Here is a 16,338-nt window from a genome sequence, read left to right as displayed (position 1 = left end):
AGAAGATTCTATCAGGAAACAGCAATGATAATACCCAGTAACAACAAGAAGATCTTAGATTTGACGATTGAGATTCTGTCCCTGCTGACTGGAGAGGTAAGGGAATCTCTAAACTGTGTTGATTGGGGTTTTTGTTGTACTGGGTACCCCGAGAACCATAGCAGGGTGACTGTTACCCCAATGTTTCTATATATCTGTAAGCTTGTTATGAGCTAAGGGGGCCCAGTCTGAAGGTCAGTTAGGGGGAGATTTGGGGTGAGTGTTTATTTGTACCCTGGGTACCCCTGGAACTATAGCAGGGTGACACCCCAATGTTTCTATATATCTGTAATCTTGTTATGAGCTAAGGGGGCCCAGTCTGAAGGTCAGTTAGGGGGAGATTTGGGGTGAGTGTTTATTTGTACCCTGGGTACCCCTGGAACTATAGCAGGGTGACTCTTACCCCAATGTTTCTATATATCTGTAACCTTGTTATGAGCTAAGGGGGCCCAGTCTGAAGGTCAGTTAGGGGGAGATTTGGGGTGAGTACTTATTTGTACCCTGGGTACCCCTGGAACTATAGTAGGGTGACTGTTACCCCAATGTTTCTATATATCTGTAACCTTGTTATGAGCTAAGGGGGCCCAGTCTGAAGGCCAGTTAGGGGGAGATTTGGGGTGAGTGCTTATTTGTACCCTGGGTACCCCTGGAACTATAGCAGGGTGACTGTTACCCCAATGTTTCTATATATCTGTAACCTTGTTATGAGCTAAGGGGGCCCAGTCTGAAGGTCAGTTAGGGGGAGATTTGGGGTGAGTACTTATTTGTACCCTGGGTACCCCTGGAACTATAGTAGGGTGACTGTTACCCCAATGTTTCTATATATCTGTAACCTTGTTATGAGCTAAGGGGGTCCAGCCTGAAGGCCAGTTAGGGGGAGATTTGGGGTGAGTGCTTATTTATGCCCTGGGTACCCCTGGAACTATAGTAGGGTGACTGTTACCCCAATGTTTCTGTATATCTGTAACCTTGTTATGAGCTAAGGGGGCCCAGTCTGAAGGCCAGTTAGGGGGAGATTTGGGGTGAGTGCTTATTTGTACCCTGGGTACCCCTGGAACTATAGCAGGGTGACACCCCCAATGTTTCTATATATCTGTAATCTTGTTATGAGCTAAGGGGGCCCAGTCTGAAGGTCAGTTAGGGGGAGATTTGGGGTGAGTGTTTATTTGTACCCTGGGTACCCCTGGAACTATAGCAGGGTGACTCTTACCCCAATGTTTCTATATATCTGTAACCTTGTTATGAGCTAAGGGGGCCCAGTCTGAAGGTCAGTTAGGGGGAGATTTGGGGTGAGTACTTATTTGTACCCTGGGTACCCCTGGAACTATAGTAGGGTGACTGTTACCCCAATGTTTCTATATATCTGTAACCTTGTTATGAGCTAAGGGGGCCCAGTCTGAAGGCCAGTTAGGGGGAGATTTGGGGTGAGTGCTTATTTGTACCCTGGGTACCCCTGGAACTATAGCAGGGTGACTGTTACCCCAATGTTTCTATATATCTGTAACCTTGTTATGAGCTAAGGGGCCCAGTCTGAAGGTCAGTTAGGGGGAGATTTGGGGTGAGTGTTTATTTGTACCCTGGGTACCCCTGGAACTATAGCAGGGTGACTGTTACCCCAATGTTTCTATATATCTGTAACCTTGTTATGAGCTAAGGGGGTCCAGCCTGAAGGCCAGTTAGGGGGAGATTTGGGGTGAGTGCTTATTTATGCCCTGGGTACCCCTGGAACTATAGTAGGGTGACTGTTACCCCAATGTTTCTGTATATCTGTAACCTTGTTATGAGCTAAGGGGGCCCAGTCTGAAGGCCAGTTAGGGGGAGATTTGGGGTGAGTGCTTATTTGTACCCTGGGTACCCCTGGAACTATAGCAGGGTGACACTCCAATGTTTCTATATATCTGTAACCTTGTTATGAGCTAAGGGGGCCCAGTCTGAAGGTCAGTTAGGGGGAGATTTGGGGTGAGTGTTTATTTGTACCCTGGGTACCCCTGGAACTATAGCAGGGTGACTGTTACCCCAATGTTTCTATATATCTGTAACCTTGTTATGAGCTAAGGGGGTCCAGCCTGAAGGCCAGTTAGGGGGAGATTTGGAGTGAGTTCTTATTTATGCTCTGGGTACCCCTGGAACTATAGTAGGGTGACTGTTACCCCAATGTTTCTATATATCTGTAACCTTGTTATGAGCTAAGGGGGACCAGTCTGAAGGCCAGTTAGGGGAAGATTTGGGGTGAGTACTTATTTGTACCCTGCGTACCCCTGGAACTATAGCAGGGTGACACCCCAATGTTTCTATATATCTGTAACCTTGTTATGAGCTAAGGGGGCCCAGTCTGAAGATCAGTTAGGGGGAGATTTCGGGTGAATGTTTATTTGTACCCTGGGTACCCCTGGAACTATAGCATGGTGACTGTTACCCCAATGTTTCTGTATATCTGTAACCTTGTTATGAGCTAAGGGGGTCCAGCCTGAAGGCCAGTTAAGGGGAGATTTGGGGTGAGTGCTTATTTATGCTCTGGGTACCCCTGGAACTATAGCAGGGTGACTTTTACCCCAATGTTTCTATATATCTGTAACCTTGTTATGAGCTAAGGGGCCCAGTCTGAAGGCCAGTTAGGGGGAGATTTGGGGTGAGTGCTTATTTGTGCCCTGGGTACCCCTGGAACTATAGTAGGGTGACTGTTACCCCAATATTTCTGTATATCTGTAACCTTGTTATGAGCTAAGGGGGTCCAGCCTGAAGGTCAGTTAGGGGGAGATTTGGGGTGAATGTTTATTTGTACCCTGGGTACCCCTGGAACTATAGCAGGTGACTTTTACCCAATGTTTCTATATATCTGTAACCTTGTTATGAGCTAAGGGGCCCAGTCTGAAGGCCAGTTAGGGGGGAGATTTGGGGTGAGTGCTTATTTGTGCCCTGGGTACCCCCTGGAACTATAGCAGGGTGACTTTTACCCCAATGTTTCTATATATCTGTAACCTTGTTATGAGCTAAGGGGCCCAGTCTGAAGGCCAGTTAGGGGGAGATTTGGGGTGAGTGCTTATTTGTGCCCTGGGTACCCCTGGAACTATAGTAGGGTGACTGTTACCCCAATGTTTCTATATATCTGTAACCTTGTTATGAGCTAAGGGGGTCCAGCCTGAAGGCCAGTTAGGGGGAGATTTGGGGTGAGTGCTTATTTATGCCCTGGGTACCCCTGGAACTATAGTAGGGTGACTGTTACCCCAATGTTTCTGTATATCTGTAACCTTGTTATGAGCTAAGGGGGCCCAGTCTGAAGGCCAGTTAGGGGGAGATTTGGGGTGAGTGCTTATTTGTACCCTGGGTACCCCTGGAACTATAGCAGGGTGACACTCCAATGTTTCTATATATCTGTAACCTTGTTATGAGCTAAGGGGGCCCAGTCTGAAGGTCAGTTAGGGGGAGATTTCGGGTGAATGTTTATTTGTACCCTGGGTACCCCTGGAACTATAGCATGGTGACTGTTACCCCAATGTTTCTATATATCTGTAACCTTGTTATGAGCTAAGGGGGTCCAGCCTGAAGGCCAGTTAGGGGGAGATTTGGAGTGAGTTCTTATTTATGCTCTGGGTACCCCTGGAACTATAGTAGGGTGACTGTTACCCCAATGTTTCTATATATCTGTAACCTTGTTATGAGCTAAGGGGGACCAGTCTGAAGGCCAGTTAGGGGAAGATTTGGGGTGAGTACTTATTTGTACCCTGCGTACCCCTGGAACTATAGCAGGGTGACACCCCAATGTTTCTATATATCTGTAACCTTGTTATGAGCTAAGGGGGTCCAGCCTGAAGGCCAGTTAGGGGGAGATTTGGAGTGAGTTCTTATTTATGCTCTGGGTACCCCTGGAACTATAGTAGGGTGACTGTTACCCCAATGTTTCTATATATCTGTAACCTTGTTATGAGCTAAGGGGGACCAGTCTGAAGGCCAGTTAGGGGAAGATTTGGGGTGAGTACTTATTTGTACCCTGCGTACCCCTGGAACTATAGCAGGGTGACACCCCAATGTTTCTATATATCTGTAACCTTGTTATGAGCTAAGGGGGCCCAGTCTGAAGATCAGTTAGGGGGAGATTTCGGGTGAATGTTTATTTGTACCCTGGGTACCCCTGGAACTATAGCATGGTGACTGTTACCCAAATGTTTCTGTATATCTGTAACCTTGTTATGAGCTAAGGGGGTCCAGCCTGAAGGCCAGTTAAGGGGAGATTTGGGGTGAGTGATTATTTATGCTCTGGGTACCCCTGGAACTATAGCAGGGTGACTTTTACCCCAATGTTTCTATATATCTGTAACCTTGTTATGAGCTAAGGGGCCCAGTCTGAAGGCCAGTTAGGGGGAGATTTGGGGTGAGTGCTTATTTGTGCCCTGGGTACCCCTGGAACTATAGTAGGGTGACTGTTACCCCAATGTTTCTGTATATCTGTAACCTTGTTATGAGCTAAGGGGGTCCAGCCTGAAGGTCAGTTAGGGGGAGATTTGGGGTGAATGTTTATTTGTACCCTGGGTACCCCTGGAACTATAGCAGGGTAACTTTTACCCCAATGTTTCTATATATCTGTAACCTTGTTATGAGCTAAGGGGCCCAGTCTGAAGGCCAGTTAGGGGGAGATTTGGGGTGAGTGCTTATTTGTGCCCTGGGTACCCCTGGAACTATAGCAGGGTGACTGTTACCCCAATGTTTCTATATATCTGTAACCTTGTTATGAGCTAAGGGGGTCCAGCCTGAAGGCCAGTTAGGGGGAGATTTGGGGTGAGTGCTTATTTATGCCCTGGGTACCCCTGGAACTATAGTAGGGTGACTGTTACCCCAATGTTTCTGTATATCTGTAACCTTGTTATGAGCTAAGGGGGCCCAGTCTGAAGGCCAGTTAGGGGGAGATTTGGGGTGAGTGCTTATTTGTACCCTGGGTACCCCTGGAACTATAGCAGGGTGACACTCCAATGTTTCTATATATCTGTAACCTTGTTATGAGCTAAGGGGGCCCAGTCTGAAGGTCAGTTAGGGGGAGATTTCGGGTGAATGTTTATTTGTACCCTGGGTACCCCTGGAACTATAGCATGGTGACTGTTACCCCAATGTTTCTATATATCTGTAACCTTGTTATGAGCTAAGGGGGTCCAGCCTGAAGGCCAGTTAGGGGGAGATTTGGTGTGAGTGCTTATTTATGCCCTGGGTACCCCTGGAACTATAGCAGGGTGACTGTTACCCCAATGTTTCTGTATATCTGTAACCTTGTTATGAGCTAAGGGGGCCCACCCTGAAGGTCAGTTAGGGGGAGATTTGGGGTGAGTGCTTATTTGTGCCCTGAGTACCCCTGGAACTATAGCATGATGACTGGTATGACCAGATTTTAGGGATGAGACCTGACCCCCCCCCCCCCCTACTTCCCTGCTGCCTTACAGTGTTTAATGCAGTAGAACATAGGCAGCATTTGTAGAAAGGAAATAAAAATTAAAAATACTCCTTACCAGGATTGACCTTTCATTGTTAATCTGCAGGATTATATTCTAGTGAAAAAGGAGCTCAGATATGGAGAAGGCTACACTGAATCCTATATATCAAGGGGTTTTTGCCAACCACCAGGCTCTATTGAGGAGACAAATTCCTTTCCACAACTGAGGGAAAATGACAAAAAGATTCTGGAACACACCAATAAAATCATTTACCTGCTGACAGGAGAGGTAATCATTGTTTAATGTACATTAAATCTGCAATGTGGCTGTTCCTAGGGTTTGCTGGTGATTGAACTTGGGTGGCCCGGAAATTAAAGGCATTATTTGTTTGTACCTCAGATTCCTGTACGCTGTGAGGATGTTGCCATCTACCTCTCTGTGGAGGAGTGGGAATATTTGGATGGACATCGGGAACTGTACATGGAGGACAAGGTTACGAGCTTGTTGGGTAGGAAGAGATTTTGTTTTCCTTATCCTGCAGGTAATTATACAAGCTTGGTCAAGGGAACCAGTTATTATTAACGGATTGATCATTTATATTGTTTCTTGCTCTAGTGGAGCTTAAAGGCAGGTTATAGGGAACACATATTAGGACATCGTCAGAGGAAATCCACCTTAATGCGATCTCCTGTGCTAGAGGAATGCAACGTCTCCTGCTTTTACGCTCACCCATCCTGAAAGCAGATATCACACCTCGCTCCTCCCTTCTCAGCTGTCAGGTCCTGCTCCTCACTCCTCAGCCATCCGACCTGGGTCCTCACTCCTCCCTCCTCAGCCATCAGTCCTGGGTCCTAGCTTCTCCCTCCTCAGCCGTCAGCTGTAGCTCTAATTTGATTGCTGCAATTAAAAAACCTATTAGCTAAAAGGAATGGCAAGAACAAGTAACTATAATAAGGGCGCAGGGCTGAATATGCGCACCCTGAGGAGTGAGGAGCAAGAGCTGACAACTGCAGAGGAAGAGGCTACGACCCAGGACGGATGACTGGGGAGGGAGAAGTGAGGATCTAGAGCTGACGGCTGAGGAGCGAGGTGTGACATCAGCCTTGGAGGATGGGTGAGTAAAAAAGCATGCCATGTTGCATTCCTCTGCATTAGGACAGCGCATGCAGGACAACGATTTCCCCTGATGATGTCCTAAAATGAGTTCCGTAAGGTTAACTGGATCCAGATTGATTGTATTTTTTTTATCTGTATGGGTCATTGATCTCTGTACCATCTGCTCTGTACCAAGTGCTGTGTAGGCCAAGTATTCCCTAACCATGTTCCTTCCCTGCAGGTGAATGTAAGAACATGAACACCACTGAAACTGGCTGCTTGTCTTTGTACCCACAGCATGGCACAGAGGAAGAGATGGGCACAGAGCAGGATATTAAGGTAGAACAGTGCAGGGAATACTAATCCCATCAATTGTGCCAAACCTGGAACCAGTTGTTTTATGCATCAGAGTCCCTACATAATTCAATTGGAGGTGTTTCATCTGTATTTGGCACAATAAATGGCCTAATTCTGGCAAATGAATACAGGTTCCCACTGCTTCTGGGCCATAGCTGGTTTATATAATGGCTTTCCATTGTACAGCTCTACATTTGGCTTTTGTGGGTACTAAAGCTTCTTGTACATATACCGAAAGCTTTGTTTTATGTGGTTCCTGGTGCCCAGTGCTTGTCCGTGTCTGTTGGTTTAAGCTATAAAAAATCGAATCTGCAAATGCACTATGTTGGCCAGTCATCAGTAGATGAGAAAGTAAAGTTAAACTGGAGCTTCCCTTGTTTGCCTCCTGTTCTGATCGATTGGCCTGTTGGACAATAGAAAGGCAACTATACCATGTATGATTACTGGTTTGCTACACATTGGTTTGGCTGGTGGGCGACCTGCAAGCTGCCCCCTCACTTTGGGAGGCCATAAGCTCAATGCTCTCTGCTTTATGTCAGATAGGGAAGAGACATCTTGTGTAGAACTGTTTGATGAATGAGTAGATTCAATGCCAAACTGGTTTTATTTTACAGGCAGAGCAAGCAGATCTTGTACATACAGCAGAGGAGATACAGACAGGTAAGAAGTAATAGGCCCTCTCCTATTCATGCTACAGTCTCTTATTCAAATCAATGCATGGTTGCTAGGATAATTAAGACACTAGCAACCTGATGGCTGAAATTGCAAACTACAGAGCTTCTGAATAAAAAGCTAAATAACTCAAAAGCTATAACTAATAATAATAATAATAATAAAAAAAACAATTGAAATTGTCTGAGAATATCACTCTCTACATCATACTAATAGTTAATTTAAAGGTTAACAACACCTTTAATTCAACTGATAACACCAATAAATCCACATTTAAACAGGACCCCATCAAAAAAATTTGGTACTTTTATTGCCAGACAGTTTTTGAACATTTTTTTCCTTTCCTGGGGGGAATTTTCAGTTTACTTAAGAAAAGGATATAACATTGTCAGGACAATCTAAGCAAACTACCCAGTTGATACAGTATGCTCGCCTAAAGTAACCAGTTTTTGAAAAATGTTCTGAACACCAGGAGTCTACAGTTCGATGTCCAATATGCATAGTTATACAAAAGTATGTGGTGGTTATGTATAGACCCCAAATGAAAATAGTGCATATATATTTCACCTAATCCAACACTGGAAAAGACAAATTTCTATACCAAAGTACCAAACTGCAATGCTAGAGATTGCGTAATTAATGGTGAAAATACTGATCCTATAGTCACCTTGCCAAAATACACAGTTTTTAGGGGAAAAACAAGTAAAAAAAAAACCAAAAAAAAAAAACCTCCTTGTGTATATACAAGTTATGACAGTGTGCAGGGCTTAGTGATGTGCGGGTTGGCCCCGATACCCGTGGGACCTGCAGGTTTACCCGCGGGTCAGGCAAGTTCGCTCTCCTCTTCACAGCTCCTGCTCTCCCGCCTGCCACGTTGCATTGCTGGCTTCCAACTTCTTCTTTAATAGATGCTGCACCTGCTTGTCCCGCCCCTTTTGTGACATCATCAGCAGGGCTGTGCAGGTCTATAAAAGGAAGCCAGTAGGCGGGTGGAGGGTGGGTCGGGAAAAACCCGACCCGCACATCACTAACAGGGGTTGTAACTACAGAGGAAACAGACCCTGTGGCTGCAGGGGGTATAGGGGGCCCCATGAGGCTCTAATTCATATACAATTTCTATAAATATTGGTAAAACAGGACAACCTCTGGATATGTTGGGGGCCCTAAAATTAACTCGCTGTGGGGCCCAGTATCATCTAGTTATACCACTGACAATGTGTGTGTGTATATGTGTGTAAAATTAAAAAAAGCAATCTTTACTAAAATGTGTGTTTGTAAATGTACATACTGTAAGTGTGTGAGTGCGTGTACACAAATGCCACTTACTGTTTCTGGAGCAAGAGGTAGACTGTCATCACCTGTCCTGAAGGGGTGCAGAGTGCTGTGCAGCAGAAAGTGAGTGTGAGCAGCTGGGGTGAGAAGGGAGCCGGCATAGCAGCAGATCAAATTGCAGCCGCTAGTGCAAAGAAAAGTGCAAATCTGCCCAAGAATGCTCCTAGATTGTCCAAATATTTCCCCTAGGACAATCATTAATACACACAGGCAGAGCTGGAACTAGGGGTAGGCAGAGTAGGCGGCTGCCTAGGGCAACCATCATTGAGGGGCACACTTTTAAGGGGATGGTTTTTTGGGTTTTGTTTTTTTAAGTGCTTATATAATCTGTTTCAGTAATTATGGTCACGGTTGGGGCGACATGTGACTGTGCTGTGACTGAGGAGACGGGGGCTGATTAGGGTTATGTGTGCTCAAACTGGGGGGGCTGCTGTTTTATGTGTGTGTGATTATTTGGTTGTAAGTTTGGGATGATGTGTTGCCTGGGACTGTTTTGTATGATTTATTATAAATATATAATACTTTAAAATGCAAAAAAATGCTAGATTTGCCTAGATTTAATAATAAGCTTTTAGATGTTTATACTGTACAAAACTAAATAATTAATAAGAATTCATTGTGCAGTAACTGTATATTGTCAGGCTGTCCTTGTGACACTGGCTTTATTTATCCTCATGCTGGGCCTGAAACCTCACTTCTTGTTTGTTGGCAAAATGTTGATGCTGTCTTGTGATCCTGGGTATCAAGTTCTTATGCCTGCCTTGCTCTATGTGTTATAATGTGTTTGTGGGGGGGGGGCACTGACTGAAGCTCTTGCCTAGGGTGCAAAACTTCCTTGGCCTGGCCCTGCACACAGGGCATTTATCAGTCTATTAAATCTGCTAAACACGCAAAATCCATGATTGCCTAACGGGCAGTTCCTCTGCTGTTGCCGTTTAATATTATTGCTTTATATCCTCATATTTGCACAATTATCAGAAATCCTTTCCAATTCTCTATTCAAACGAATATACATATTTTCCTTCATTGACACAGGTACACAGGTGTTGAAGGTTAATAATAAATCCCAGGGCTGAACAAAGGCTGTGATTATATAGTGAATAAAGTACCCCCTCTTGTAAATTATGAGGATATTATAAGTTACTGAGGAGTTTCATGACCATATAAAAACATGAGGCCAAAAGTCATGGAACTCCGAGGTAACTTCTAATATCCTCATATTTTGCAACAGGGGGTACTTTATTTATTATAATACACACGTTTCATCGAGTCATGTGACAGAAATGACATCAGAACTCACCGTTTGTAACTGATGACATCAGAACTCACCATTTATAAGGCTATAATTTACAAGATATTCATGGCTTTTGTGTATTATAGAGTAATTGATCAAATAAATCCTCTTACTTCAGTAAATACTGCTAAAATGTAATGTACGTGACACAGGCAGAGTTGTGTTTGGAAAGATCACGTGCATTTGAGTATAGAATGCAGGCTAAATAAGAACGCTCTGCTAAGGTGATGTTGATTTGCTCATTTATTTGTACAGTCTGTTGTGCAGAACAATTACCATTTGAAGTATCATGTGAAAGTCATACTCCAGAACCAAGATGAACTCACCCTCTGAAGACTTATTCCCCTCTAGAAAATGCAGTCTGTCCACTTGTAACTTACCCCCCAAACACTGAAATATATCAGCTGAGCCCTGCCTGAAAGTGACTGAGATGTCCCTCGACATACGACTATTCACCAGCACTCCCCATGTCCAAAAATGTCACTTCTCTCCTCACAAACCCCATTATAACACAGCCACCCTCCACACACACTAAAACACACTTCTCCCTCCTCACATGTCCCCACAAGTGACAGATCTCCTTCCACCAATCGCAGCCATTACCTTCCCTCACACACAGACTTGACTCCTCCTCCCTCCCTGTGAATCAGGGACTAGTCACTTCACACAGCAGCTCCTCCTTCAACCCCACACAAGCCTGTGCACCCTCACGCTCCTCTTCCCCATGTGAAAATGACACGCCATCCTCCCAACACACACAAACAGCTAAACATTCACCTCCTTCAAGTCAGCCCCTTCACATAACAAACTTCCCTGTGCATTTGTGCTGCCACACCAGGTCCTGACAGAAAAGTTTCCTCTCCTCACACGCTGGCCCAAACACTCCCCTACAGAGCTTTGTGTATGCAAATTAACCACTCTGAGGCAATCTAGAGCTGGCCATGGACGCAAAGATCCGATCGTACGAATCCTTGAACGTATGGACTTCCCCATCTCCCGACCTGCCACTAACCATTCAGATCAAATAAAGTAGTAAAAGAACAGATCAGCCGATGTCCTGCAATCGTACGAAAGTTTATGTCCAACAAAGCTGCTGACAGTCTCCCTCTGAAAATCGTACGATCGGCAATACACGCAGAGATATTATTGGCAGCCGACAGAAATCTTTTAACCTGTCCGATCGACCAAACGACCGATCTCCGCGGACAAAAAATGTCAGGACTCTCCACACAAGTTCTGAAAATTGTACGAATCCTCGATTCGTACGATCGGATCTTTGCGTCTATGGCCATCTTAAGGATCAGAAGCAGATTGACAGGAGAAGCAGCTAATTTGAGTCTGAGAATGCGTCGGACTGGGTTGCCAGGAAGCCACCAGAAAACTTTAGACCGTGGGCCCACTTTCCAAACTATTATTCCTCCTCTCCTCACTCAACCTCTTTATTCTCCTTTTACCTCTACATACTATACTCATTTCTTCCATTAATAAGCCTCTTAAAGAAATAGGGAATGGCCATGAAATAGGCCAAATGATTAGAAGCAAGAGGACCACTGACACCTGGGCCCACCGGGAGTTTTCCTGGTATCTCAGTGGGCCAGTCCTACTGCTCATAAACTGCACATTTATATGGCAAAGCTTGTTATTTTTACATGAACTGTTCTATTTTTGATTGTTATACAAAGGTGAACAACCCCTTTAAGTCTTTTTTCTTTCACAATGTGGTTTTATTGAAATAAATTGACATACTGTAGTACATAACAGAGTCATTCCCTTTAGGGATGCACCGAATCCAGGATTCGGTTCCGGATTCGGCCTTTTTCAGCAGGATTCGGATTCGGCTGAATCCTTCTGCCCAGCCGCACCGAATCCGAATCCTAATTTGCATATGCAAATTAGGGGCGGGGAGGGAAATCGCGTGACTTTTTGTCAGAAAACAAGGAAGTAAAAAATGTTTTCCCCTTCCCACCCCTAATTTGCATATGCAAATTAGGGTTCGGATTTGGTTCGGCTGAATCTTTGATTAAGGATTCGTGGGTTCGGCCGAATCCAAAACAGTGGATTCGGTGCATCCCTAATTCCCTTACATCAGAATTTCAGGATAGTCTTTATCAAATCGTAATACTATCGTGTAGGAGTAGAATCAGGAATGTGAACTATAGAAAAAAAAACCATTGATTTAGATCTTATTTGAATATCCTAAAATTATGTTTATTTTTTTTTCTCAAGACGATGTAGTAATTAAGAAGGAAGCTCCATCAGAGGGATATCCTGTTACCATTGCTGCACCCGCATGTGAAGAATATAAGAGGGAAGAGATTTCAAGTCCGGATCAGAACCAAATATCCACAAACAGACTGAAGAGAGCTGCTTTAGATAAAGAAGTCCACTCATTACTAGAAGCACATTTCATGGACTCATCCAGTGACCAGAGGGAGATGGAATGTTTATCTGATTTTATAGAGATCCCAAAATCTAAGGGGTCCACTTGTACCGATTGCGGCAGACACTTGACAGTAGAATCAGATTATATTTGTCACCAGAAGACACACAACGCTGAGATGTTTCTCTGCTCCGAGTGCCACGAATGTTTCGGCAGTCTCGCAGAGCTCGTCACACACCAGACGCTATACAAAGAGCAATGCGATAAAAACGTTCTTTCTAGAGCCAAATATCCCACGCAGCAGGAGAAGAAATTGCTTTCATGCAACGAGTGTGGGCAGGGTTTTACCCAAATTGCCCACCTTGTAACCCACCAGAAAACTCACGGCGGGGTGAAACCATTCCCATTCTCTAAATGTGGGAAATCTTTCGCCAAACATTCAAATTTTGTTATGCACCAGAAAATTCATTCCGGGGAGAGACCGTTTGTCTGCACTGAGTGCGGGAAATGTTTTACTCAGAGTTCAAAGCTCCTGACCCATCAGGGGACTCACACCGAGGAGAAACCATTCACTTGTTCCGAATGTGGCAAAAGCTTTTCACAGATCTCCCATCTCCTGACTCATGAGAGGATTCACACGGGGGAGAAACCATTTTCATGTCTGGAATGCGGGAAACTGTTTACACGGAAATCAACTCTTCTAAAGCATCAGAGGATTCATACAGGTGCCTTCAGCTGTTCCTATTGTGGCAAGTGCTTCAGCCAGAACTCCAATCTGGTGGCCCATCAGCGAATACACACCAGGGAAAAGCCTTTTGGTTGTGGCAGTTGTGATAAGTGTTTCACAGACAAGTCGGCACTTATTAAACATGAGAGAATCCACACTGGAGAGCGGCCATTTATATGCCCTCGCTGCGGGAAAGGCTTTACCCAGATCTCCCATCTCATCACGCATAAAAGGAGTCACACGGGAGAGAAGCCATTTGTCTGCCCAGATTGTGGGAGATGCTTTGCAGGCAAGCCGGCCCTTGTAAAGCATCAACGGATTCACGCTAAGGAAACCCCTCTGATGTACTGAGTCCTAAAGAATTTGACATTTATTTATATGTTTTTCTTCATACCACAATGTGGTAGTTCTGCAAAGCCTTGTATTAAAGCAAGTATCGGATTTTATTTCATTTCACTGAAATTAAAGGGGAACTACACCCCCCAGTTTTTTTTTTCATAATCAAGCACACTGTGAAATGCTTTTAGCAGAATGCTTCTTTGTTCCAATTAAAAGTTATACCCTTGTTTCTTTTGAAGTCAAACTATTAAAGGAAAACTATACCCCCAAAATGAATACTTAAGCAACAGATCGTTTACATTGTATTAAGTGGCATATTAAAGAATCTTACCTAACTGGAATATATATTTAACTAAATATTGTCCTTTTACATCTCTTGCTTTGAGCCACCATTTCATGATGGTCTGTGTGCTGTCTCAGAGATCACCTGACCAGAAATACTTCAACTTTAACTGTAACAGGAAGAGATCACCTGACCAGAAATACTGCAGCTCTAACTGTAACAGGAAGAGATCCCCTGGCCAGAAATACTGCAGCTCTAACTATAACAGGAAGCGATCACCTGACCAGAAATACTGCAGCTCTAACTGTAACAGGAAGAGATCACCTGACCAGAAATACTGCAGCTCTAACTGTAACAGGAAGAAATCACCTGACCGGAAATACCGCAGCTCTAACTGTAACAGGTAGAAATCACCTGACCAGAAATACTGCAGCTCTAACTGTAACAGGAAGAGATCACCTGACCAGAAACACTGCAGCTCTAACTGTAACAGGAAGAGATCCCCTGGCCAGAAATACTGCAGCTCTAACTGTAACAGGAAGAGATCACCTGACCAGAAATACTGCAGCTCTAACTGTAACAGGAAGAGATCACCTGACCAGAAATACTGCAGCTCTAACTGTAACAGGAAGAAGTGTGGAAGCAAAATACACAACTCTGTCTGTTAATTGGGTCATGTGACCTAACATGTTTGGTATGTTTGTGTGCACCGTCAATCCTAGGATCCCAGGGGGCGGCCCTTATTTTTTTAAAATGGCAGTTTTCTATTTATGATTAACCAACGGCACATACTACTACTACTAAAAAGTATATTATTATGAAAATGATTTATTTACATGAAGCAGGGCTTTACATATGAGCTGTTTTATGCAATATCTTTTTATAGAGACCTATATTGTACGGGGGTATAGTTTTCCTTTAAGAAAACAAAATGTAACAGAAGCACAATCTCATGGAAACAAAAGAAAATTCCAAGCAAATCAAACCATTTGTACCATTTCTGATATAATCAAGGTACTCTTCACTACCCCCCCCCCCCAGAACAAGCAGTCTCCAGCTCTGTACACAGGCTTTGTGTTAAACGTATTTTTTTGGTCAAATACATCATTGGTGCTTGATAACGGATATAGTCTTCATGTAGACACAGAAACAGGTTGCAGAGACGGGGAAAGGAAGAGGGACTTATTTAAAGGGGTGGTTTAGTGTTTTATAGAATGGCTAATCCTAAGCAACTTTTCAGTTGGTCTTCATAATTTTTTTATAGTTTTTAAATTATTTGCCTTCAGCTGACTCCAGCTTTCAAATTGGGCTCACTGACCCCATCTAAAAACAAATGCTCTGTAAAGCTGACCATAGATGCAAAGACCCGATCGTACGATCGGACTTTCCCATCTCCCGACCTGCCACTAACCATTCAGATCAAATAAAGTAGTAAAAGAACAGATCAGCCGATGTTCTGCCCCTGACAGCAATTGTACCATAGTTATGTCCGACAAAGATGGTGACAGTCTCCCTATGAAAATCGTACGATCGGCAATACACGCAGAGATATTATTGGCAGCCGACAGAAATCTTTTAACCGGTCCAATCGACCAAACGACCGATCTCCGCCGGACGAGAAATGTCGGGACTCTCCACACACGGTCCGAATATCGTACGAATCCTCGATTCGTACGATCAGATCTTTGCATCTATGGCCATCTTAAGGCTACACACTTACGGGCAGATTTATTAAGGGTCGAATAGTAAATTCGATTTTCCGAATTGTTTCTTGGAGTCAAAATTCACACATTCAAATTTTAATCCCCCAATTCGAATGTAAATTCGAATGTGAGATTTATCACTACTCGACCATGGAAACCGTTCTAACACGAATATTCGCCGCCTAAAACCTGCCGAGTTCATTTACAAGTCAATGGCAGAGATCCATTGTACCATTTGAATATGTTAATTGCCTTCCTAACATTCAAGTTTTTTTTTTCGTACAATTGGAATTAAATTCGAATTTTTGATTGAATATCAGACATTCAATTTTTTCTTAAATAACCTCCCATTCGAGTTGCAAATATATTCGGATTTATTAGAGTTTAAAAAAAAATCACATGAATTCGACAAATCTACACATTATTGTTACTTTTTAATTACTCATCTTTTTATTCATATTCCAGTCTCTTATTCAAATCAGTGCATGGTTACTAGGGGAATTTGGATCATAGCAACCAGATAGCTGAAATTACAAACTGGAGAGCTGCTGAATAAAAAGCGAAATAACTCAAAAACCACAAATAATAAAAAAATGAAAACCAATTACAAATGGTCTCAGAATATGCCTCAGCAGCCCCTTTATGACATGGTACATCAGATGTAGAAATACTCCTGTTTCTAGGCAATGAAGCTCATTAT

General features: G+C 43.7%; 1 protein-coding gene across 5 annotated transcripts in view; it reads left to right on the top strand.

Moving 5' to 3' along the window:
- LOC108707634 (zinc finger protein OZF) overlaps positions 1–13,878 on the top strand; it is a 14,695-nt gene extending 817 nt beyond the window's left edge. For 3 of the 5 annotated variants that reach the window (XM_041582820.1, XM_018245628.2, XM_018245629.2), the window contains exons 2-7: positions 1–96; positions 5,562–5,744; positions 5,856–5,997; positions 6,793–6,890; positions 7,523–7,568; positions 12,433–13,878. The exon at positions 1–96 is cut by the window's left edge. In XM_041582820.1, the coding sequence (XP_041438754.1) occupies positions 25–96; positions 5,562–5,744; positions 5,856–5,997; positions 6,793–6,890; positions 7,523–7,568; positions 12,433–13,664 (1,773 nt within the window). In that variant the 5' untranslated portion in view covers positions 1–24 and the 3' untranslated portion in view covers positions 13,665–13,878. Of the gene's footprint in view, positions 97–5,561; positions 5,745–5,855; positions 5,998–6,792; positions 6,891–7,522; positions 7,569–12,432 lie in introns of those variants that run through there. The other 2 variants (XM_041582821.1, XM_041582822.1) reach the window with 2 other exon arrangements.
- Positions 13,879–16,338: the final 2,460 nt, after the last annotated feature.

This window comes from Xenopus laevis, chromosome 2L (genome assembly GCF_017654675.1).
Source record: "Xenopus laevis strain J_2021 chromosome 2L, Xenopus_laevis_v10.1, whole genome shotgun sequence".
NCBI classification, from domain to species: Eukaryota; Metazoa; Chordata; class Amphibia; order Anura; family Pipidae; genus Xenopus; species Xenopus laevis.
Note: the sequence above shows the minus strand (reverse complement) of the source record. Positions and strands in the feature narration are given on the sequence as shown.